At 37.7% G+C, this 25623-nt stretch overlaps 2 protein-coding genes and 2 pseudogenes across 2 annotated transcripts; all 4 read right to left on the reverse strand.

The window, feature by feature from the left end:
• Nucleotides 1-18: 18 nt before the first annotated feature.
• Nucleotides 19-3374, reverse strand: LOC120108457 (annotated as a pseudogene).
• Nucleotides 3375-5887: 2513 nt separating this feature from the next.
• On the reverse strand, nucleotides 5888-10106 carry LOC120108456. The gene is made up of 8 exons (XM_039122063.1): nucleotides 9798-10106; nucleotides 8049-8939; nucleotides 7674-7760; nucleotides 7312-7560; nucleotides 7025-7186; nucleotides 6849-6902; nucleotides 6442-6585; nucleotides 5888-6290 (listed from the first exon to the last, which is right to left on the reverse strand). The coding sequence occupies exons 2-8, from the start codon at nucleotides 8250-8252 to the stop codon at nucleotides 5922-5924; spliced, it is 1269 nt and encodes a 422-aa protein (XP_038977991.1). The 5' UTR covers nucleotides 8253-8939; nucleotides 9798-10106; the 3' UTR covers nucleotides 5888-5921.
• A 3174-nt stretch (nucleotides 10107-13280) lies between these two features.
• Nucleotides 13281-19582, reverse strand: LOC120108459 (annotated as a pseudogene).
• A 380-nt stretch (nucleotides 19583-19962) lies between these two features.
• Nucleotides 19963-22220, reverse strand: LOC120108452. The gene is made up of 7 exons (XM_039122059.1): nucleotides 22137-22220; nucleotides 21719-21805; nucleotides 21356-21604; nucleotides 21069-21230; nucleotides 20891-20944; nucleotides 20483-20626; nucleotides 19963-20331 (listed from the first exon to the last, which is right to left on the reverse strand). The coding sequence occupies exons 1-7, from the start codon at nucleotides 22218-22220 to the stop codon at nucleotides 19963-19965; spliced, it is 1149 nt and encodes a 382-aa protein (XP_038977987.1).
• Nucleotides 22221-25623: the final 3403 nt, after the last annotated feature.

A 25623-nucleotide genomic window follows, 5' to 3' on the forward strand; every position in this document is an offset into this window, starting at 1 on the left:
AGCATCCTAAAAAGCAGATAACAAAAACCAAAAGCAGCATCCAATGTCACTGCTGCATTTTATTTTATTTGTTGCAATTTAAACAAAGGAGCATCCTTGCAAGATATCTCATAAAATGGTTCGCTGATAGAGAGGTAGAGCTCCCAATGCCTCTCGTTCTCCCCTCTCCTGTTTCACCTGCAACAAATAAAAGTGACCATTAGTAGCATAAACTTAAGCTGGAAAAAATAGTAGACTCAGTGGTTTAAAAAGTCATTCATCAGATACTCCATTTATATCAGTCAAATGCACCACATGCCAATTGCTAGAATTAAGTACCATAATCCAAAGGAAATTTGGTGATGTCCAGACTGTTACAATCAAATTCTGATGACAATTTCAGATATAATGCCATGTTGATCAAAGGTTGGGTCTTCATGATGTCACAAAAAAAAATAACAGTGATTCCAGTTGTTGAAGATGAAAAGACTAGTGTGAAGAAAGAGTGAATAGACTAGAGATGGGGGTGAAAGAGGTAGAAACCATTTGGTTCGTAGTTGGAAGAGAAAGGCTTTTCTTTGCCATGAATCCAGCATGTGCAAGCAAATGAAGGACTACCTAATGGATGCATGTGACTCCATCAGTTGGTGATGGAATGAGATTTAGTAATAGAAATGGATATTATATATATTTTTTCGATTGCATTTCTTATTTCTTTCTCAAGAAGAGAGAGCAAGAAGCGCACATCACCAAATAGGGAATGCATTAAACTCATTTCTTTTTATCAGACTCAATGGAAAGGTCTGGTAGGCATACCTCAACCTGTGCACTGAATTTTAATAGTAGCGAAACCAAAGCACTTTGCTTACATGAAACACAGACTAATGCCAGTTTTGGGTGAATATATATATATATATATACATATAATAAGCATAGAATATAGCTAGACATAGTTAATGCAGCATCTTATGCAATGTTTTCAGAAAAGGCGATACCAAATATAATAAGAATATAATCTATTTGTTGTTATATTAATATAATCAAATATAAAGAACATTAAGCACACCAAGTTTTCAAATTGACTGGCCATATGTTCATCTAGAAGGCTCAGCAAATTAAATGGATACGTCAATGCTACAAAACTTTCAAACAGCTCATCATTAGAATTAGAATTTACAGTAAAAATCTGTATAAACTACATAATGCAACTCCAATAAATAGGCAGAGAAGCAAAAAAGGTTGTCCACCTAGAAGGTTTGAAGAGGCCATTTGCAGAAGGATATCATCCACGTCACATAAACAAAAATTCCGAGTTACTGCCAGAAGCTGATTGAAAACAACTCGAGGTAAAATTTGCTCATAGAAACACTTACCAGAGCCAACATGTCTTTAAGATAGCTTCTAAATGGTGCCTGCAATGCCTGCAAAGACCGAAAAAGTGGTTGGTATTGGCGATTAAGATAGATGCGAAAGGCAAAACTTCATAACCAAACTGAAACAATATAAACATGGATTTTATTTCAATAAAAGTAATTGGTGCATAAAAAAAATAAGATCTTCATGGCTAAGGATCACTTGCAACAGTTATGTACTGCCAAACGAGAAGTATCCCAACCTATCAGCAGCACCACCTTGAAAGTATAGTTGATACATATGTAGGGAACAAAAAATGAGTCATAAAAGGCATGTAGTTATGGTTGTCTAGATACATATAGACATTATTACATGAGTTGAAAATTTCATAACAAACAAAATGATTTGATGCCCCACATTTGGATGTCCTATGCAAGTATTTTCCATATTCAAAAAAAATATATAGGGGCGGTATAGTCTACAAAAGCAGAAAAAAAGGGTGGAGAACAAGAGCTGATTTACATATATTCTTTAAAATAACTTTTATGAATAAAGCCAGAACAGTTAGCCCATACAGAGAAATGCATGCAGGCATATGTCTGGATCAAATGATTTCTCTACCATGAACCTAAGTAAGAACAGCATTATACTCATAATTATGTTCTTCATGTTTTCCTATATAGTAAGTCTCTTAAAAAAGTGTTACTAAACCAAATTGAATTTAGGCTCTGTTTTGTGCCAAGAAAGTGAGAAAAGAAGATAAATCAGCAGGGGAAAAGAACAAGGCAAGAAAATGAAGTATTTTCTCCCATCTGATTAATAAAAAATTTTAAAAAAAAAGTTATTGAAAAGTGGTTAAGATATGTTTATCTTAAGCCGCTCACCTACATTTCACTTTCTCTCAAAATCACTACCTTCAAACAAAAAATGTTTGCCATGTTTAGAGAATACCTGGCCCTATATTTTCTCTTTGATTTTCTCTTGAAAGAAGAGCTTCTCCCACCTAAAATCGAGTAAAAGTTTTTGGTGAAAAAAAAATGGAGATGGGAAAGGATGTTGAAAAATGAGTCATGTGAAACCAACAAAACTTTCAATAAGTTCAAGCAGCTTCAGGCACTTGAAAGCACAAGCAAAACACAACACCAAGGACAGGTTAGCAAAAGCTGGTAAATGATTCACACCGTGTGTAACATCCTGAATTCTTGAGAATCTGACAATCTGATATCAACATCAACTTAACTAAAAGGATCTCAGAAAATAATAATTACTTCTGGGCACATTTTTTTGTTTCCTCTGTTTCCTATACATCATTCAAAATCACCAAAAACCTATCTTCCGGATATCATGGCTCGTCTAAACTTGAGATGCATCGAATTCCAAAAGAACCCTTAACAAATCAATCATTTTATCAACGCATACCTTCATTAACACGAATCAAGGACCACATGACAGCTCTGTAAATCTTCTTCAGATTACTAATCATAGAAAACGAGCAAAGGCAAAAAAGGGAACATCGAAAAATGATCAGACCTGCAAGTCCTCGGGCAAATACTCGTGCTTCAGTGAGAGATCCATGGCGCGCTTAAGGCGCTGGTTTCTCGCGTCCGCCACCGTCGCGCGGGAGCCGGGCCAGCGCCTCCTTGATGTCCAGATCGTACATAGGATCGTAGAGATCATCGTAACGCAACCCTAAATCGAGAGATAAACAAAATTAAAAAAAACACACACACACACATAAAACAAAATAGAATCCATCAAATAAAGGGATCCACAATTCGGGATCAGAAACCCTAGGAGAGAAAGATGGAGATCCATAGGGACTACCGTATTTCTTGAGGCGCTTGGAGAGGGCCTTGTAGTGCTGGGCGGCGAGCCAGTTGCGGCGGGGGTTGAGGAAAAAAGATTGCAACCACGACGACGACGACAACGCCATTCCTACACCATTTCGCTTCGCCTGGAATCGCTATTTATCGATTGATTCGTTGGTTTTCGATCCATCCACCACGGGAATGCGAAGCGCGAGCTTACGGGCTTCACTGAGTCCCGGCCTGGATTAAAGCCCAGTACATGAATGGACCTAATCTTATGTAAGGCTGCAAATGGGTCGGGTCGACCCGAGATCCGACTCGGCCCGACCCGCGTAGATCCGACCCGAATCCGAATTTTAAGGACCCGTGAGTCCGGGTCGGATTCTAAAATTGGACTCGAATCATTTTCTAGGTCGGGTCTAGGTTCACCGAACGGACCCAATCCGACCCGAATGGATCCGAAGAGATAAAGAAAGAGGGGAAAAAAGCAAAAGAGAGTTTTTTTTTTTTTTTGTGTGGGTCGTGGCACTATTGTCCGTGAAGATCCTCTCTTGGTCTATTACACTGTTGATACCTCTGGTGTCTCGGTAGCAGGCTTTTTTTTCCTTTTTTTTTCCTTCTGTTTTTTGGTTTCTGTTTTTTTAACTTTTGCAGGGGAGGAAGTGAGGGAACACCAAACTGAATATGGGTCATGTGCCAGTTTTCTGCAATGGAATTGGATTTTGGAAGGTCTGGGATTTTTTTTGTCCTCGTGAGAGGGGAGCCGGGAGACACCAAGTTCCCGTCCAATCAGTCATATGGACAAAAAATAGTGTGATATGAAATTTGGCTTGTAGACCCGGCTTAGTCAGGGGTCATCTATTCTGACTGGAGGTCAATTGCAAGTCTTTCAAGTTATGGGTCACCCAGCACCTCATAATTATGATATGACCAAATTAAATTTGCCCAAATTCTTTCCCAAAAGCACAAAAAATTGGACCCCATTTGGACCCAAACCCGATCCGACTCGGATCCGGACCCGACCCGGACCCGATTTGGACTCGACCCCGATCCGACCCGATCTTTAACTAGGTCGGGTCTGGGTCCAAAATTAGGACCCAAACAAAAAACCGGATCGGATCGGGGTCACCCCAGAACCCGACCCGACCCGACCCATTTGCACCCCTAATCTTATGTGCTTAATTTATCATTTTGTAATTCTCAGTTATTTGAATGAATGAGGTTTAAGTTACACTTGATGTAACTCTGGTAGAGTTATACTTTTTTTTTTCGAATTGGATGATAGGATATCATATCGATGATCCAAGCTATTGGATATGATCCACCACCTACTACTTACATATTAAAAATTATGTGATTCGAAGTTCCTTATTCGATGTATCCAATAAACAATTAATTCGTGTTATTTAAAGTATTGAAAATTTGACCATTTGATGTATACGCTACAAGACCCCCAGTCATATGATCTTAGTGCGTAAATAATTTAGAGATGATAGATTATATCCAACAGCTTGGATGATCAATGTGGAACTCTCATCATCTAATTTAGAAAAAGAGTGTAATTCTATAAATCTTACACTAACACTAGGTATAACTTAACCTTCATCTTGTTTCTATTGTCAAAAAAAAAAACAAAGAAAAGAAAAGAGGCCATTCAAAATTTTTTATCTAAATTCATCACTCGACCTAATATAGGCAATCTTAATTCATTATGTAATACGCGAACTTACATATATGACTGCTTTTGTTATTTAATGGATCGGTGAAAAAATTTAGTGTTATTATTTCCCTCTTTGAGCCATTGGATCCTTGACTTTTGCTTGCAAAAGATTTCCTACATACATAAAATTATTATTATATAGCTGAAGCAAGTTCAATAACTTCATGTGCTCTTGCTGATTGAGGCCTCCATTTTAAGCCTCCTTGGTTTGAATTTCAAGAATTTCGTTATCATGATTTGCTCCCTTCTTGAAAATGTTGCGAGCATTCTCACGGTTCCATCTTCCAAGGCCTTCTTTAGTATTCTTTAGCATCAAGGCTACTCGAACCCATGGAGAGTAATGGCCATAGCATCTCCAGGCTTGTCGAACCACTTCGAATTCCTTTGCAAGGCAATCAGAATTTTTCAAAGCAAAATGGACTAATAATATTAAGGAACTTATCCTTACAATCAATTAAAATCGGACAATGATCAGAAGCATAGAAAGCCACATGACATTGACACACCTCCTTTGATTCGGGAAATAGATCCATCCACTCGTCCGAAGGTAGCACACAGTATAATATTTCCCTAAACACGAGCAAGATGCGGTTTATTGTTGCACCGGGTGTAATCTGGACCCTCAAAACCCAGGCCAATAAGGCCATTAGGTTGAAAGAATTTTTTTAAATTCCTTAATATTTATGTCAACATGAAAGGCCTTGCATTGCCACTAATAATACAATTAAATTTGTCATCCATTAAATTGATGTCAAAGAATTAAATGATATATCGCACTCTAAACATGATCTTCTAATATCTTAATCCAAAGTGTAGTTTTTTTGTTTTTTTTGAATGCAGAAGCACTGGCAAAATATATTGAAAAATTATTTTTTTTTGTTTTTTTTGAATGCTGAAGGATTTCCATAACAAGATATTATCTCTCTTTCTTGTGGGCTATTAAATTACTTGAATATGCAAAAAGAAAAATATTTATTTTTGTTGTCCATCAATTGTTCACCGATTATTTTTTCATAATTTTCTTTGCCCAACAAGATGGAGATACAAAAACCTACGACCTTCTACGTTGTACAACTAGGATTTAAACCAGGACCCCCGTAGTAGAAGTAACCATTGTTCTTATGGTGCACATTATAGCAGTTGGCTTGTGTAGCAAAAGTGCGAACCCCTCGAGGAGCTTGAAGTTGGTCGGACTTATCAACTATTCGTATGTTTTTGAAGAAGCTCGCCTTGCCAAAACCTTCTTCTGGGAAATGGCCACTGCCCATCTCCGTGGAGGTGTGCTGACCTTTTGAATATAAGTTCACAACCTCCCCTCCCCATTGTATCATTGAGGCACTATCGGACAGATGAGGGAGTAAGGAAGAAGGCCAGTACCCCACTGGAGATTGATTCCCATACTGCAGCCACCAATTCCCCGTTTTTGGATCCTACTCAAAAAATGAAAACCATATGAACATTCATCACTATTTATAGGTGAAAAGTGAAACTGTGATTAAACATGACTATTGAAGTTTTGCTATGTTGAGAGTTTGTGAGTTAGGAGAAGAAATAAACATTTTATGAATCTTTTGTTTTTACCTTCCAGAGAGACAAAGTGATTTCATATTGGCGTCCACCATAGCTAGAAATGGGGTAAATGGTGGCTCCCAATGCTACCTCCTTGTTGACTTGAACGAACCCAGAGCATCGTAGGTTGTAGCAGCCTGATTTATAACCGTCACCCTACAATTTCATGGAAAATATTAGAAGCCTTCCAATTTTTCATAATTGTTGCCTTATGTTTTCTGTCGAAATCAGGAATGTCTGTGGCACCTCATCTCTATCATATAATTGACCAGAAAGAACCAAAAAACTAAAAATAATGAACAATATAAGATAAATTATCAAAAAACACTTGGAAGATAAGGTAGGAGAACATAAGGAAAGAGGAAACTAATAGAAACAACACATAGAAAATACGGAAAAATGAAGAAATGTTAACCTACCGTCCAGAAAGTAAATAGTCTTGTTCTATGATCTCCATACAGAGATGGATCAACCTGATTTTTTCCACACCAAAGAGTAACCGGCTGAAGTTAATTAATGCATGAAGCGAGAACTTTCAAAATTTCATATAATTAAAACTACTTTCTATTTATCCGAAATTGAAGCAATAATATACATGCCAGCCAGCTTCGATGGTATTGAGAACTTCTGTAGGACCTCCAAGAATCCAAAGTTGAGACAGACTGAACTCATCTTTGTTTTCCAGCTTCGGGTTCCACACATTTATGGTTGCCTTTGCTCCATGGTACTCATCTCCTGTTACATAAGCAATCGCATGCTACGCAAGAAAACCCACCAACAAACACAAATGAGAAAGGCGAAAGAGTAGGGGAAGGAAATGGAAAGGTTAGAGATACTTCGCTCCATGGTTACTCCTTTTCATAAATTTTCAAAACCATGTACCTCATGTCCAATGCTATTCCAGTTGGGTTCTATAGAAGTTGGATTTGCGATTGTCCTATGCCTCTTCTTTCCATATCTTTCGATAAAGCTGGACCTCAGCACATCACCCTTCTTAGTTCTCCTAATAGGGATGGTGTCCTCGGGGCACCTCCCATTTTGATGCCAAAGTTGAGGTATGGAGCTAGTTTCCATCTTTGATGCCTCCCTATTCTCATCGTATAGGCCTAATAGTTGGAAACTTGGTCTCATCTGAAGATTTTGCATGAAGTGGAGACAAAGCAAAGAGACCGCCAAGTGTAAACATAAAGTGAAAGGTGAAGGACTTGAAAAGAAGAGAGAGTGTGGGGGGAAAAAGAGCACACCTGGATAGTATGGTTTTTGAGCGAAGGATGATCGAAGGCTGGCTGATGAGAGATATGGACACAGTCTATGATATCCCCATCCGGGCTCTTTTTAAAGAAACAAACATTAGAACAAATAAAACCGCAAATCAAGAAGCATTACAGTGAAAAATGCCAAAAAATAAGTATGATAGAAGAGAAAAATTACAATAGAAACTTGATGGGATTGTACTGAACGAACAAAAAAGGTGAAAACAAAAATATTTCAAAATACATTTCCGATTAAAAATAATTTAGAAAATCTTCTTAAAACTCTTTTACAATGAACAAAAAATGTTTTCTTACCAAAAAATCCAAAAAAAAAAGAATAATTGAAAGAATAGTGGGATGGTAGACCTTGATGCTTTTGACAGGTTTATCCAATCGGATCAGGTGTTGCTGCATCTCGAACTGCTCGATTGTAGCCCACACTCTAGGCATGATGCAAGATAAGCAAATCATCATCAGCAATAGCGCGACTAGACCATGGCTCATACTATTGTGCACCTCCATAGCCCTTTCTTTCAAACCCTTTTCAATGAAAATAAAAACATACACCATCCAATATATATATAACAAACTTCTTCTTCCTGGTTGCCTATTATATATCAAAGAATATCTTACTTAAATTAAATGCCACAGATTCTGCTTGATTTTGTGCATTAATTGAAAGAGCTTATCTGATTATCAAATTAATTGTCCATCAATTGTTTCCTCCATAATGAAGGATTTCCATAACAAGATTTTCTCTCTCTTTCTTGTGGGCTATTAAATTACTTGAATATACAAAAAGAAAAATATTTATTTTTGTTGTCCATCGATTGTTCACATCATCCTTCTTGGTCCTCCTACTAGGGATGGTGCCTCTTCTTTCCGTATCTTTCGACAGAGCTCGCTCTCATCACATCATCCTTCTTGGTCCTCCTAATAGGGATGGTGTCCTTGGGCACCTCCCATTTTGATGCCAAAGCTGACGTATGGAGCTAGTCTCCATCTTTGAAGCCACCTCATTCCCATCATCTAGGCCTAATGGGTGGAAACTTGGCCTCATCTGAAGATTGCACAAAGTGAGGACAAAGTAAAGAGATCCCTAGGTGTAAATATTAAGTGAAAGGGGAAGGATTTGAAAAGAAGAGAAAGTAAGGGGGAAAGATAGCACACCTGGACAGTATAGTTTTTGAGTAAAGGATGATCAAGGGCTGGCTGATGAGAGATGTGGACACAGTCTATAATATCTCCATCCGGGCTCTTTTTAAAAGAAAAGCAAATAACATAACAAATGAAACTACAAATTAAGAAGCATTGCAGTGAAAAATGCCAAAAATAAGTACAATAAAAGAGGAAGATATATTACAGTAGAAACTAGATGGGATTGTAGTAAATGTACAAAAATAATAATTTTTTTATTTTTTAAAAAGTGACAGAATAAAATGCTAACAAATTGGAAAAAGAGCGTAGCTCAAGAATTTTAATGCCCAACTAAATACAAAGGAATGATTTCAACTTTACAAATTAGATAGCACTAGGGTGAGTAAATGAAAGATAACAATTTTTTTAAAAGGGGAACAATAAAATTCCAAGTTTTATGCAAGTATTGTACAAAAATATGTTCTTGCTATCGTGCTTCCTAAAATATTATGTATAATAATTAAAAATAATAAATAGATTACCAATTAACAACCAAGTTAAATTTCATCCACTAATAAGGAACGGCTAGGATGTCTCTATATTTTGAGAAAAAAATAAAAAGGTAATATATCAATTTCTAAAGAATATTTTCCTAAATAGAGACAATATGGGAAGAAAATCGTCTGATCCGTGAAAGACGACACAAGATTAACACAAAAAAAAAAGTAAGAGAGAGAGAGAGAGATCAAGATTCCTTCTAAAAGATTATATTAAATTAAATAATCTAAAAAATTCTAACCAAATTAAGGTTCTTCTTTAAGTAGATAAATAAATAAATACTTTGTAAAATAGATTTTATTGAAAAATAATTCAGAATATCTATCCAAAACTCCTTTGGAATGAAAAAAAAAATCTTTGACCCTAAAAAACCAATAAAAATCTAAGAAAAAAAAATGAAAGAATAGTTAGACAGCAGACCTTGATGCTCTTAACTGCAGGCTTATTCAATCGCTTCAGATGCTGCCGCACCTTCGTTTGCCTACACCATAGCCTTAGTGCACCACAAGGAGATCATCACAAGCAATAGCACCACCAGTCCATGGCTCATGCCAACGTGAGCTTTCATGGCCCTTCTTTCGACCTTTTTTCAATGAACTAATTAGAAAACCAAACATACCATACAATATATGAACAAAAATTTCTTCTCCGCCATTGTCATTTATATAGCGAAGTTTATCATATATCAATCAAGATTATCAAATTAACGGTGCATCAATTATTTTAGATTTCTATCCCTTAGCAACACAATCAAAATTGAAGAGACAACCATATGAATTTTAGTCCAACACTACTTGCCAATGATTTCAAATAACCTATTAGCTGTGGTGTACTCTTGGCACATGTCATGCACCAATTTGCTATTTATGTCAGCAACAGCATGCATGCTTAACTTGATTGTAAGATGGTGGATTCATTTAGATGAGTATTTAACGTGTTCATCAAAGGCAAACTAACTTGAAAGGAGGGGGTTCAGAGTGTAGCTTTGTGTATCCTATAGCTTCTTACCAGCTGGTGCGTACAATTATCAACCCTGAGCTGGTATGGGATGGGGCGATGACGGGCGTCGATCTCGCCCGCAAATGGAGGAGAAGAAAGGAAAGAGGTGACTGGCTCCGGCGAACAGGGATGGAAACTCCTCCCCTATTAGTCGGGCAAAATAAGAAAGAAAAGGATGTGATTCGTTTCATGGTTAGCCATTTAAATAGATAAGCAACAGATAACCATTTAACAACCAAGGTGAATTTCATCCACTAACAAGGAATGGCTAGGATGAGTCCCTTTATATTGACAAAATAATAATAATAATAATAATAATATATCAATTCCTAAAAGATATTTTGCTAAATAGAGACAATATGTGAAGAGAACCGTGACCGAAAAGACGACACAAGTGCTGCCACACCTCCACTTGCTAGATTATGGCCCGCACCATAGCTTCGGTACCGTGCACCACAAGAAAATCATCACACATCATGGTCAGCTTTTAAGAAACCGTGTTGCAGCGTCCCTCGAGTACACATAGGTTATGGGCCGAGTGCGCTCTAATACCATGCATCACAATGCAAGATCTCACCCAAAAAAGCTAACCAAAAAGTATTTTTTTGATTCCTTAATCCTGTAAAAGTACGCAAGATCTTTTTTAGCGAATAACCGATGTGGGACTAAACACATACCCACATGATTCCTTACAATTTAATCCATCCCTCCCAGCTGGTGGCTCGATCAAGAATCCCCTGCCAAGAATGGCAGGTCGCTCGAGGTTGTTGGTCTCCAGAATCCTCCTCGCTCGCTACCGAGGATGGAAAACCGGGTGGGAAGAAAATGGAATGGAAACTGAGGAGGGAACCAGCCCATTTCAGCTTGGGATGGCAGTCATGATACGGCACTCGATAGCAATGGACGTAGAAGGAGGATAGAGACAGCCCATACTCGGTCGAAGGAAAAGGCCAGAAAGAAGCATTGTTCAGTTGCAAGAAACTATGGGAAAAGAAGATTTCCCTTTATATTTGAGATTTCTTTGGCTGTCCTATGTCCAAATTATGGTCAGTAAAAAATCAGTGCGCTTTGTACGTAGTTTGCTTCCTGTTGTGGCGAAGAAAATCTGAATTTAAATGCGTCCAAATTTGCGTGATTCTTAAATATCCGATAGTGGAAGGAAGGCCAAAGAGGAGAGACCGTGAGTTATGGACGATTTATAATATCCCTAGGGACCTCATTAACTTTCTGTAGGAAAATGTGATCTCGGCCTGTTAAAATCCTTTCGATGAAATCTTCCAGCATCCAAATACTCCCTTACAGAAGCATGAAGCTGTCTTATTGGCGGTACATGATGCATGCACCGTCCTTATTGCTTTCCTGACGCTGGATTCCTTAGGTCGTTCTTATTAGAAATTAACCTTATAATTACTACGTTCGGTGAGAAGGATGGTCCGTTCGTCAAGTCTCCGGGAGTACCAGCTTGAGTGGAATAGCTCGAGAGGTGCCGGTCTCCACTGCTTGTTTCTTTTCGATCTTCACTGTGGATTTTTTGTGGGGGAAGGAAGACATGGACTGCTGAATGCCCACCGTTCACACTCGCTTTGACGAGCTATTTGACGTAGGTAGCTGTTGCACTATAGCATATTTTACTACTAATTAAGACGTGAAATATTGTTACCCTTATCCCTATATAAAACTAGTAACAAGAATATTGGGGCAGGATGTCCGATTTCAGTGCGGAATCAAGCCCTTTTGCCTGTAAACTCCTAGGTACTCGCTTTGCTTTAAGATTTTTGTTCCCTTTACGGCAACTCCTAGTGATTGCACTAGGCCTAACAGACAAGATAATCGACCAAAATCTTCTCCTCCACCCTGTGAATTATGTCAATTTTCTATCCCAAATTCCAACCATTCCTTTCTAATTTCTTCATCCATGTATAGGCCAAGTTCCAAAGATGTTAGCTATTATTTTGCTCTTTCTCTCTAGAAGTGGCATCCTACACGGCATGCACTCTATGGCGAATCTTAGCCGCTCATTTCTGTAGTACTGGTGTATTGAGATGAACACTTGACGAATAGAGTCTACCGGATCGGGCTGAAACAAAATCTTGGAATCGAGTCTCAACTTTCTAAGTTCTTCCCACACATAATGTGAAGTAGTCTGCATGCCTATTTCCATCGACAACAAAGTATTTAAGATTAAAAAACTGCGATGCTTAGGTCTGTGTAATCTATTGGCCCGGCCTTTGTGGTTGCCATGTCCTAATAATTGCTAGCCTAAGCAAGCCTTGGTCGTACGTAGGACGAGGCAGTAGCGCCACCGGCTAAAACTGCCCCAACTCCTCCATATTATGAACAGTAATGCGTTATCATAGTATGATGTGATCAAAGGTCCATGGATCTTATACTCACGTTAGAGTAATATAAATGCCGTTTTTTACCAAAAAAAAAAAGTCCATGGATCATATGGTTCACAGCCTTTAAGACCATCAGGATCATGGCCTGCCAGTTTTGTGGATCTTAGCGACCCCTCTTTTACTTTAGCTAATGCGAATCTGTGCTTGGAAAATGTTTATCTTGTTTCTATTACCAAAAAAAAAGAAGAAGAAAGAAAAGAGACCATTCAAAATTTTTTATCTAAATTCATCACTCGACCTAACATAACCAATCTTAATTCATTATGTAATACGCGAACTTACATATATGACTGCTTTTGTTATATAATGGATCGGTGAAAAAAATTTAGTGTTATTATTTTTCCTCTTTTGAGCCATTGGATCCTTGACTTTTACCCACAAAAGATTTCCTACATACATAAAATTATTATTATATAGCTGAAGCAATTTCGATAACTTCATGTGCTCTTGTTGATTGAGGCCTCCATTTTAAGCCTCCTTGGTTTGAATTTCAAGAATTTCGTTATCAGGATTTGCTCCCTTCTTGAAAATGTTGCGAGCATTCCACGGTTCCATCTTCCAAGGCCGTATTCTTTAGCATCAAGGCTACTTGAACCCATGGAGAGTAATGGCCATAGCGTCTCCAGGCTTGTCGAACCACTTCCTGAATTCCCCTGCAAGGCAATCAGAATTTTTCAAAGCAAAATGGAGTAATAATATTAAGGAACTTATCCTTACCATCAATTAAAATTGGACAATGATTAGAAGCATAGTAAGCCACATGACATTGACACACCTCCTTTGATTCGGGAAATAGATCCATCCACTCGTCCAAAGGTAGCACACAGTATAATATTTCCTAAATACGAGCAAGATGCGGTTTATTGTTGCACCAGGTGTAATTTGGATCCTCAAAACCCAGGCCAATCAGGCCATTAGGTTGAAAGAATTTTTTTAATTTCTTAATATTTATGTCAATATGAAAGGCCTTGTGCTGCCACTAATAATACGGTTAAAATTGTCGTCTATTAAATTGATGTCAAAGAATTAAATGATATATCGCACTCTAAACATGATCTTCTAATATTTTAATCCAAAGTGTAGTTTTTTGTTTTTTTGAATGCAGAAGCACTGGCAAAATATATTGAAAAATTATTTTAGTGGATCGATCATATTTTCTCTAACTTCAACTCATGCTTCTGGATTTTTTTTTTTCGGTTTTGAAAAGAAATGGCCAAATTGGAGCTCAGAACCATGGAAATTGCTGAATTTTAGACTCATGGAAGAAACCAAAATCAAATCTGGAGTTCTCAAACCTTGGTTGACACTTGATGCTCATACTACCCAAGCTCGCTTATTTATCTGGTTAACTTGTGCTAGTTTTCTCAGTCTCCCAAAGCCTTTTTCACCCGTCTTTTGTTAAAAATGTGGGAAGCTCAATCTGAAATAGAAATGCTAGCTTGGATTCAGGAAACATGATGCTAAATTCAGGATGCAAGCCCCTTTCTGAATTGAACTTGTGTGTGTAAAATATTTTAGTTGAAGGATGGCACAAACCATTGTGCAGTACTGTATGAATCATTTGTGACAAGTACCCACAGAATAAGGCAAGCTGAGTTACAGCCCAGTGGTTCACCCCTCTACTTGAGAGGGGGTTTTGGGTTCAAAGCTTGGGAGGTATTTCCCAGGCGTACCATGATCATCAACTTGGAGAAATGGGTCAGCTAGAAGCTCTCTCGCAGGATGGAGACTATGATGAAGCATCCTCCCCTCAAATTTTCCTAAAGGTTCCCTCCAGCAGGCTGTTCCTCTTGTGTTGCCTCGGTTTCCTTTTTCTGATGGAGACTATATATGATGAGAAACCTGCAGCTTTGAACTATGCTACCTTGCTGCACTCTCATTCTTTTCAGATTTTCTTTCTTCCGAGTCTCCTCTTCGCTGTCTCTCTTGCTAAGGAGTGGTTCTTGCGGGCCGGAACACCTCCTTTGTAACTCCTTTGAAAATCCTGTATACTTTCTCTACTCCGTTGTAACTTCACCAATTTTGTTCTGAATAAATTTTGGTGAGTAATGTGGCACATCCCAAAAGAGTATATGTCCTCCAATTCATTGTAAAGCATGCATTAAATGTCAACTTTTTGCTTTCTAAATACAAATTAATTTAGAGTCTTAACTTGGCACTGCATGGTTAGCACCCCCAATCCAACGACCTGTCCTTCCTAATATTTTCCGAGACAAGCAGAATATGGAACCTGTCATGGGCTATAAAAATGTGCCGTGACAGAGTAACCATTGATTGTTTATTCTCGTTGTGCATTCATTGTTCGCAATTATATATTCATGATTGTATTTTTCTATGGACAACTGGGATTTCTACCATTGTTGTCAATGTGCACATTAAAGCAGCTGGATTGCGTAGTGGAAGGGGCAATCCCGTGAGGAGCTTGAAGATGGTTGGACTTATCAACTATTTGAATGTTCTAGGAGTAGCTCGCCTTGCCAAGACTTTCTACTGGGAAATGGCTGCTACCCATCTCTGTGGAGGTTTGCTGACCATTTGAATTTAAGTTCACAACCTCCCCTCCCCATTGTATCTCTGAGGCACCGTCCGACAGATAACGGAACAAGGAAGAAGGCCAGTAGCCCAATGGAGATTGATTCCCATACTGCATCCACCAATTCCCCGATTTTGGATCCTGCTCAAAAAATGAGAACCATATAAACATTCATTATTAATTATAGGTGAAAAGTTAAAAAAGTAATTAAACATGACTATTGTAGTTTTGCTACACTGAGAGTATGTGATTTAGGACAAGAAATTAACATCTTGTGAATCTTTTGTTTTTACCTTCCAGACAGACAAGGTGATTTCATATTGGCGTCCGCCATAGCTAGAAATGGGGTAGACGGTGGCACCCAATGCAATCTCCTTGTCGACTTGAACGAACCCAGAGCAGAGTAGGTTGTGGCGGCCTGTTGAATGATAACCATCATCCTGAAATTTTTAGGGTAAAATATAAGAAGACACCCAATCTTTATACTTTTTATGAAAACAACTCATATAGGACAAGAGAAAAATGAAGGAATATTAACTTACAGTCCAGTAGGTAAATAGCCTTGTTTTATTAACTTCATACAGAAATGCATATACCTGATTTTTTGGGGACCAAAGAGCAACCAGCTGAAGATAATTAATGCATGAAGAGAGAACTTTCAAAATTTCATATAATTAAAACTACTTTCTATTTATTCAAAATTGAAACAATAATATACATGCCAGCCACAGCTTCGATGGTATTGAGAAGTTCTTCGGGACCCCCAATAATCCAAAGTTGAGACAGACTGAACTCATTTTGCTGTTCCAGCTTCGGGTTCCACACATTCATGGTTGCCTTTACTCCATAATACTTATCTCCCTTTACATAAACAATTGCATGCTGCTCAAGAAGACCCACGAACAAACATAAATGAGAAAGACGAAGGAGCAAAGGGAAAGAAATGGGAAAAGTAAGAGATACAAAGCTGCTACTAAGATACATGGTCTCCATTTATATTAGTGAGGTCTGCTCTCGAACAATCCACATCAAATTCCCCCTCCAGTTAAAATAAAACTCAGCTCTCAAATTAGATATGACTAGTTGAAATAAATATGAAAAAAAACTAAAATCCTAAAAGAGATAGATCTCTTCTTCTATATTGACTTTGTTTTCAGTCGCTCTATCTAATTTTTCCTAAATCGGAACATATGACCGGTCAAAATCTATCCCAAAAAGAAAATTTTTGATTTGATCGACCCATTTCGAATTCCAAACGATAAAATTGGTCCGCACCATCCATTTCAAAAAGTAATCCATTTGAAAAAAAGACACATCATCTAAATCGAGCATTGTATGACCAAGTTATAACTCCGAAAATTTGACACATGATTTAGCTTCTCGATGCGATCTCACTACTGGACCATGTCTAGTCTAACCTATAGTGCCCAAAGTAGTTCACATTGAGTTTGATAATCCTCCTGGATCAGAGAGTTTGTTTGAAGATTGCATGGTAATTTTAACTCCAATTTTACTCAACTTTTAGGTGGTGAAACCTGGTAGTTTGTTCTTCAACTTTAATGGCTCGCCCTGTTGATTTCACCTCTTTTCTAATTCGATTTAGCATACCCACTTCAAGAGATTTTCTTGGCTTTTTGTTAAAATTCCACCCCATATGTGATGATATTGATATATGGGGATCTCTAGCTTTAGAAGAAATGCTCTCTATATTCCCAATATTTTCACAATGGTGAAGTTTTGCCTGAACCAAATGCAGTGGTGGTCATCCTCCAAGCCGAAGGATTTCCATAACAAGATTCTCTCTCTCTTTCTTGTGGGCTATTAAATTATTTTCATATTGATTATTAACTGTGTGGCTTGATTGTTAGTGCTCGATGATTTTGATAATTTACTTGAATATACAAAAAGAAAAATATTTATTTTTGTTGTCCACCGATTGTTCGCGATTATTTTTTTCATAATTGTCTTTGCCCAACAAGATGGAGATACAAAAAGCTACGCCCTTCTACATACATTTAGGATTTCTACCAGGACCCCCATAGTAGATGTAACCATTGTTCTTATGGTGCACATTATAGCAATTGGATCGTGTAGCGAAAGTGCGAATCCCTCGAGGAGCTTGGAGATAGTTGGACTTATCAACTATTTGAATGTTTTTGAAGTAGCTCGCCTTGCCAAAACCTTCTTCTGGGAAATGGCCACTGCCCATCTTCGTGGAGGTGTGCTGACCATTTGAATTTAAGTTCACAACCTCCCCTCCCCAGTATATCTCTGAGGCACCGTCTGACAGATGAGGAAATAAGGAAGAAGGCCAATACCCCACTGGAGATTGATTCCCATACTGCAGCCACCAATTCCCCGTTTTTGGATCCTGCTCAAAAATGAAAACTATATGAACATTCATTAGTATTGATAGATGAGACGTGAAAAAGCAATTAAATATGACTATTGTGCTTTTGCTATGTTGAGAGCTTGTGAGTTAGGACAAGAAATAAACACCTTGTGAATCTTTTGCTTCTACCTTCCAGAGAGACAAAGTGATTTCATATTGGCATCCACCATAGCTAGAAATGGGGTAGATGGTGGCACCTAATGCTATCTCCTTGTTGACTTGAACGAACCAGAGCATTGTAGGTTGTAGCAGCCTACTAATTTACAACCGTCAGCATAAAATTTCATGGCAAAATATTAGAAGCCTTCTATTTTTTCATAATTTTTGCCTAATGTCATTTATCGAAATCAGGAATGTCTGTGGCGCCTCATCTCTATCATATAATTGACCAGAAAGAACCTAAAAAACTCAAAATAATGAACAATCTAATTCCCTCATATTTGATAAGATAAATTTATTAAAAAACTCTTGGAAGATAAGGTAGGAGAACATAAGGAAAGAGGAAACTAATAGAAACAACACATAAAAAACATGGGAAAAAGAACGAATGTTAACTTACGGTCCAGAAAGTAAATAATCTTGTTTTATTATCTCCATACAAAATTGGATATACCTGAATTTTTTTCCACACCAAAGAGTAACCAGATGAAGTTAATTAATGCATGAAGAGAGAACTTTCAAAATTTCATATATTTAAAACTACTTTCTATTTATTCAAAATTGAAACAATAATATACATGCCATCCAGCTTTGATGGTATTGAAAAGTCCTGTAGGACCCCCAACAATCCAAAGTTGAGATAGACTGAACTCATTTTTCTGTTCCAGCTTCAGGTTCCACACATTTATGGTTGCCTTTGTCCCATAGTACTTACCTCCCCTTACGTAAACAACCGCATGCTACTCAAGAAAACCCACCAACAAACACAAATGAGAAAGGTTAGAGATACTTCACTCCAAGGTCACTCTTTTTCATAAATTTTAAAAATTATATACCTCATGTCCATTGTTATTCCAGTTGGATTCTATAGAAGTTGGATTTGGGATTGTCCTACGCCTGTTCTTTCCAAATCTTTCGATAAAGCTGGCCCTCAGCACATCGCCCTTCTTAGTCCTCCTAATAGGGATGGTGTCCTCTAGGCACCTCCCATTTTGATGCCAAAGTTGAGGTATGGAGCTAGTTTCCATATTTGAGGCCACCCTCTTCTCATCATATAGGCCTAATGGGTGGAAACTGGGTCTCATTTGAAGATTTTGCATAAAGTGGAGATAAAGTAAAGAGACCGCCAGGTGTAAACATTAAGTGAAGGTGAAGGATTTGAAAAGAAGAGTGTGTGTGGGGGGAAGAGACCACACCTGGATGGTGTGGGTTTTGAGGGAAGGATGATCGAAGGCTGGCTGATGAGAGATATGGACATAGTCTATAAAATTCCCATCCGGGATCTTTTTAAAGAAACAAATATTGGAGCAAATGAAACCACAAATTAAGAAGCATTACAGCGAAAAATGCCAAAAAAATAAGTATGATGGAAGAGGAAAATTACAGTAGAAACTTGATGGGATTATACTGAACGAACAAAAAAGGTGAAAACAAAAAAATTTTCAAAATACATTTCCGATTAAAAATAATTTAGAAAATCTTCTTAAATTTCTTTTAGAATGAACAAAAAATATTTTCTTACCAAAAAATCCAAAAAAAAAATGGAAAGAATAGTGGGATAGTAGAGGATGATGCTTTTGACAGGCTTATCCAATCGGATCAGGTGTTGCTGCACCTCGAACTGCTCGATTGTAGCCCATGCTCTGGCCATGATGCACGATAAGCAAATCATCACCAGCAATAGCACGACCAGGCCGTGGCTCACACTATTGTGCACCTCCATGGCCCCTTTTTTCAAACCCTTTTCAATGAAAATAAAAACATATGCTATCCAATATATATATATATAACAAACTTCTTCTTCCTCGTTGCCAATTATATATCAAAGAATATCTTACATAAATTAAATCCCATAGATTCTGCTTAATTTTGTGCATTAATTGAAAGAGCTTATCTGATTATCAAATTAATTGTCCATCAATTGTTTCCTCCATGCTGAAGGATTTCCATAACAAGATTCTTTCTCTCTTTCTTGTGGGCTATTAAATTACTTGAATATACAAAAAGAAAAATATTTATTTTTGTTGTCCATTGATTGTTCATGATTATTTTTTCATAATTTTCTTTGCCCCACAAGATGGAGATACAAAAACCTACGACCTTCTACGTTGTACAATTAGGATTTATACCAGGACCCCCGTAGTAGAAGTAACCATTGTTCTTATGGTGCACATTATAGCAGTTGGCTTGTGGAGCGAAAGTGCGAACCCCTCGAGGAGCTTGAAGTTGGTCGGACTTATCAACTATTCGTATGTTTTTGAAGAAGCTCGCCTTGCCAAAACCTTCTTCTGGGAAATGGCCACTGCCCATCTCCGTGGAGGTGTGCTGACCTTTTGAATATAAGTTCACAACCTCCCCTCCCCATTGTATCTCTGAGGCACTATCAGACAGATGAGGGAATAAGGAAGAAGGCCAGTACCCCACTGGAGATTGATTCCCATACTGCAGCCACCAATTCCCCGTTTTTGGATCCTACTCGAAAAATGAAAACCATATGAACATTCATCTCTATTTATAGGTGAAAAGTGAAACTGTGATTAAACATGACTAATGTAGTTTTGTTATGTTGAGAGTTTGTGAGTTAGGAGAAGAAATAAACATTTTATGAATCTTTTGTTTTTACCTTCCAGAGAGACAAAGTGATTTCATATTGGCGTCCACCATAGCTAGAAATGGGGTAAATGGTGGTTCCCAATGCTACCTCCTTGTTGACTTGAACGAACCCAGAGCATTGTAGGTTGTAGCAGCCTGATTTATAACCGTCACCCTACAATTTCATGGAAAAATATTAGAAGCCTTCCAATTTTTCATAATTGTTGCCTTATGTTGTCTGTCGAAATCAGGAATGTCTGTGGCACCTCATCTCTATCATATAATTGACCGGAAAGAACCAAAAAACTCAAAATAATGAACAATATAAGATAAATTATCAAAAAACTCTTGGAAGATAAGGTAGGACAACATAAGGAAAGAGGAAACTAATAGAAACAACACATAAAAAATATGGGAAAATGAAGGAATGTTAACTTACCGTCCAGAAAGTAAATAGTCTTGTTTTATAATCTCCATTCAACATTGGATATACCTGATTTTTTTTCCACACCAAAGAGTAACCAGATGAAGTTAATTAATGCATGAAGAGAGAACTGTCAGAATTTCATATAATTAAAACTACTTTCTATTTATCCGAAATTGAAGCAATAATATACATGCCAGCCAGCTTCGATGGTATTGAGAACTTCTGCAGGACCTCCAAGAATATAAAGTTGAGACAGACTGAACTCATATTTGTTTTCCAGCTTCGGGTTCCACACATTTATGGTTGCCTTTGCTCCATGGTACTTATCTCCTGTTACATAAGCAATCGCATGCTACGCAAGAAAATCCACCAACAAACACAAATGAGAAAGGCGAAAGAGTAGGGGAAGAAAATGGAAGGGTTAGAGATACTTCGCTCCATGGTTACTCCTTTTCATAAATTTTCAAAACTATGTACCTCATGTCCAATGCTATTCCAGTTGGGTTCTATAGAAGTTGGATTTGGGATTGTCCTATGCCTCTTCTTTCCATATCTTTCGATAAAGCTGGACCTCAGCATATCACCCTTCTTAGTTCTTCTAATAGGGATGGTGTCCTTGGGGCACCTCCCATTTTGATGCCAAAGTTGAGGTATGGAGCTAGTTTCCATCTTTGATGCCTCCCTATTCTCATCGTATCGGCCTAATGGGTGGAAACTTGGTCTCATCTGAAGATTTTGCATGAAGTGGAGACAAAGCAAAGAGACCGCCAAGTGTAAACATAAAGTGAAAGGTGAAGGACTTGAAAAGAAGAGAGAGTGTGGGGGGAAAAAAGAGCACACCTGGATAGTATGGTTGTTGAGCGAAGGATGATCGAAGGCTGGCTGATGAGAGATATGGACACAGTCTATGATATCCCCATCCGGGCTCTTTTTTTAAAGAAACAAACATTAGAACAAATAAAACCACAAATCAAGAAGCATTACAGTGAAAAATGCCAAAAAATAAGTATGATAGAAGAGAAAAATTACAGTAGAAAAAAAATAAGTATGTTAGAAGAGAAAAATTACAGTAGAAACTTGATGGGATTGTACTGAACGAACAAAAAAAAAGAAGGAGAAAATGAAAAATATTTCAAAATAGATTTTTGATTAAAAAGAATTTAGAAAATCTTCCTAAAACTCTCTCAGAATGAGCAAAAAATATTTTTACCTAAAAATCCAAACAAAAAATAATTGAAAGAATAGTGGGATGGTAGACCTTGATGCTTTTGACAGGCGTATTCAATCGGATCAGCTGTTGCTGCACCTTGAACTGCTCCATTGCAGCCCACGCTCTCCCCATGATGCACGATAAGCAAATCATCACCAGCAATAGTGAGACCAGGCCATGGCTTACACTAATGTGCACCTTCATGGCCCCTTTCTTTCAAACCCTTTTGAATAAAAATAAAAACATATACCATCCAATATATATATATATATATATATATATATATATATATATATATATATATATATATATATAAATTAAAATTTAGATCTCTTTCTATTTGCAACACAATCAAAATTGAAGAGACAGTCTTATGAATTTTAGCCCAACACTACTTGCCAATGATGAGAAATAATCTCTTATAATCATTTTTCTTACAAAAAAAATGATTAACTTGATCAAAATGTCCTTGACCAATAAAATTTTGTAAATATTATAGTTATGATTTTTAATAGTATTTGTCATGCTATCATGTTTCACATGAAACAATTATGGATTGCTAATACTTAGGTGGCTTGGGAGTACATTCACTGCTGACGAGGCGAGAGGTCATGGTGGCGAGACATGCCGCTAGGTACATTATGGAGCTGGACAGCTTATAGAGTGCCCTCATGAAGAGCAAGTATGGCTCGCATTCGATGGTAGCTGACTTCAGGGTTGGACGCCATAGCTCCTTCACCTGGAAGGAGACTTGTGCCTATGCACTGATGGTGTTACCCGAGATCAGATGGACGATTGGTGACGGACAATCCATTGACGTGATGGAGGATGCCTAGGTGACCGAGCAGCCATTAGGGTGGATGCCAACGATGGTGGACTCGGCGAGATTGTCGGGGTGTAGGGGTAGTGAACTGATTACTCCTGGTACGGGCAATTGGAATGAGGTGCTGATCTAGGAAGTCTTTAAGGAGTAGCTAGCTGAGAGGGTCCTGGAGCTTTCGATCCAGACTGAGGAGGGGGTGGACAGGTTGGTATGGACTCCGATAGGGAGGACGAGGGTGCATGTTAGGGATATGCGGGTAGTGATGGGGGGGGAGACTATCCAATAAATAGAGGACAGGTGGATCTGGAGACTGCGCGTCCACCTTCGAGTGGCTTTATTCATTTGGAAGGTGACTAGGGGCTACTTTCCAACCCGTAGTATACTAGCTAGGAGGGGCATCAGGACGATCCCAATATGTGAAGATTGCCTTGATGAGGAGACCATTAGTCATGCTCTTCTTTGCTGCCCTCGAGTGACACTGGTGTGGAGGAGCGCGACACTATATGTACCGCGAGGTTGGGGATCGGCGGAGAATTTACTACATCATCCATAGGCATCCATGCAGAGACAGGTGATGGTGGAGTAGAGCATCACCTGTGCTTACCTGGCTTATCATATTTGGTTAGATAGGAATGCCCACATCTTTGAGGAGAGGAGGTTACCCCCGCGAGCTGTGGTGACAGAGCTATCCGTCATGCATTCGTGATCATCGACACTACTAGGGCGACTTCACTTGGGGGGACTAGGGACACCTGGGGTTTCCATATTGCTGTCATAGCACTCAAAGTCATTCTTGTCACTTGGGAACCCCCACCCCCTAGTCACCTCAAAGTAAACTTCGACGGTAGTGTGCTAGCAGGAAGAGATAGATGCGGGACGGGGTTCGTGATCTGAGATCACAGTTGCCGCCTGATTGCTGTAGGAGGACGGCACATCTGTGGCACAACAGTCATAGGAGCGAAACTCAGGGCGACATGGGAGGGCATCATCTATACGAGGACTGTTCTAGAGGTTGGTAAGATCATCCTGGAAGAAGACTCTGTTATGGTGATCGACTGGATTCGGAATGCTGTGTGATAGGTTGACAGTCATCCTCTCCTTAGAGACCTATTTTACTACCTATGCATACTCTAATATCTAGAAGATAGCTTTTGCCTGTCTCAAGCTTTCTAGCCATGTTCTTACTCAGTGGAGTTCGTACATAAGGAATAATGATATTTCTAATTTGACATGGAGCAAATTCAAGAACCTAATCAAGAAGTAGCTCTACCCAATTGGTTATGAGAGGATCGGTGGATCAAGTGACAGTATCTATGGTAGAAGTATGATCAATTTGTCTAAGACGAAGGGTAACAAGTTGACCTAAAGCCATAGGGATTGAGGAGAAGAATTAACCTAAAGACGACAAGAAAGGTAACAAGTTTCAAAAAAAAGAAAAAACACTACAACAAAAATTATTGTTGACCGCAAATCGCTTGTGGCATTTCTTACTATATGCCATTAAAAATCTTTCTTTGTTGCACTATAGTATAAATGTCGCTGTTTTCCAATAAGTATTTGTTTTATTAGTGGTACTTTATTGTAAATACCATTATAATTTTGTATCTACAGTATATGATTTGAAGTGATGGAAACTAGAACTACTATTATGGTATTTAACTAATATGCCAAAAAATAATACCATAATTTGTGGGATTTTAGAAGATTGCCCTAAACCTTAAATTGCTAATTTTTATAGGGAGCCTCGGTTTGGTAACATGGAGGCCATCAAATATGTTATTGTACATATTATGGTAGTTATTCGAATCTCTCATGATTAAAAACTTTTGCAGTAAAAATATTTATAATAAATCAGCATGTCTTCTTGGTAATACTATATAAAGGTTACTGGTCCGATCGAGCTTGCATTGACATATTAAAAATAAAACTTATTTAAGGCAAATATATATATATATATATTAACATTTTTTCATCAAACTCATTATTACTTTTATTATAGCATTAATAAAAATAATCAAAAAATAACTATTCTTAAAGAGTTTGCAAAAAAATTATATATGAATATAGTGACACATAAAAGTTAAGTTTTAAATATTTTCAACAATAAAACTTCGAAAATACATGAAGAATAAAATATTCATTTTTTTATTTTCTAAAAAAGATAAGGATTTTTAAAAATAATGATTAAAATGTGAAATATTAAAATGTACATCAAATAATTATTTAATGATATGAATATATGTTAATAAGTTAAATGAATTGTTCTTATGTACTAAGAATACAAGTTGTAGCTCGGTGGATAAGAGCTTGCCATTTAACTAAGAAATCATTGGTTTGATTTCTTTCTTCGTTTGAATTCTGGTTTATACATTTATTTTTGAGAGTTTTTTTACTAGCATATATAAATTGCTAGGATCACAACTTTAAGGGCACTTACATATACCAATAAAATACAAATTTTTTATTGATATTGTTTTGAAAATGCCAACAATTAATTGTTGATACCATCTTAAGATGGTACATAAAAAAATACCACAAAAATGCCAATAAAGTATTGGCATCATTTTTATATTGGCAACTTTTTTTTTGCTTATGGTGGCACTTAAATATGCCGCTAATAACAGTTTTTGTATAGTGAAGCGGCAGAAATCCAGATCAGTAAGAGGAGAAAAGTAGGAAGCATGTCAATACAACTTAGAAAAATTATTGTAG

The sequence above is a fragment of the Phoenix dactylifera genome, unplaced genomic scaffold, assembly GCF_009389715.1.
Source record: "Phoenix dactylifera cultivar Barhee BC4 unplaced genomic scaffold, palm_55x_up_171113_PBpolish2nd_filt_p 001342F, whole genome shotgun sequence".
Taxonomy (NCBI): Eukaryota; Viridiplantae; Streptophyta; class Magnoliopsida; order Arecales; family Arecaceae; genus Phoenix; species Phoenix dactylifera.

Bases quoted from the DNA above. Each gene is read 5' to 3' on its own strand.
- LOC120108456 (XM_039122063.1), bottom strand. From the start codon at position 8,252: ATGGTGTATGTTTTTATTTTCATTGAAAAGGGTTTGAAAGAAAGGGCT. The intron at 7,561-7,673 runs GTGTGCTCTTTT...CAAAATCTTCAG, and splicing joins TCAAAAACCATACTATCCAG to ATGAGACCAAGTTTCCAACT. The intron at 6,586-6,848 runs GTAGGTTAACAT...ATGAAATTGTAG, and splicing joins GACTATTTACTTTCTGGACG to GGTGACGGTTATAAATCAGG.
- LOC120108452 (XM_039122059.1), bottom strand. From the start codon at position 22,220: ATGGGGAGAGCGTGGGCTGCAATGGAGCAGTTCAAGGTGCAGCAACAG. The intron at 21,605-21,718 runs GTGTGCTCTTTT...CAAAATCTTCAG, and splicing joins TCAACAACCATACTATCCAG to ATGAGACCAAGTTTCCACCC. The intron at 21,231-21,355 runs GTACATAGTTTT...TTTCTTGCGTAG, and splicing joins GGAATAGCATTGGACATGAG to CATGCGATTGCTTATGTAAC.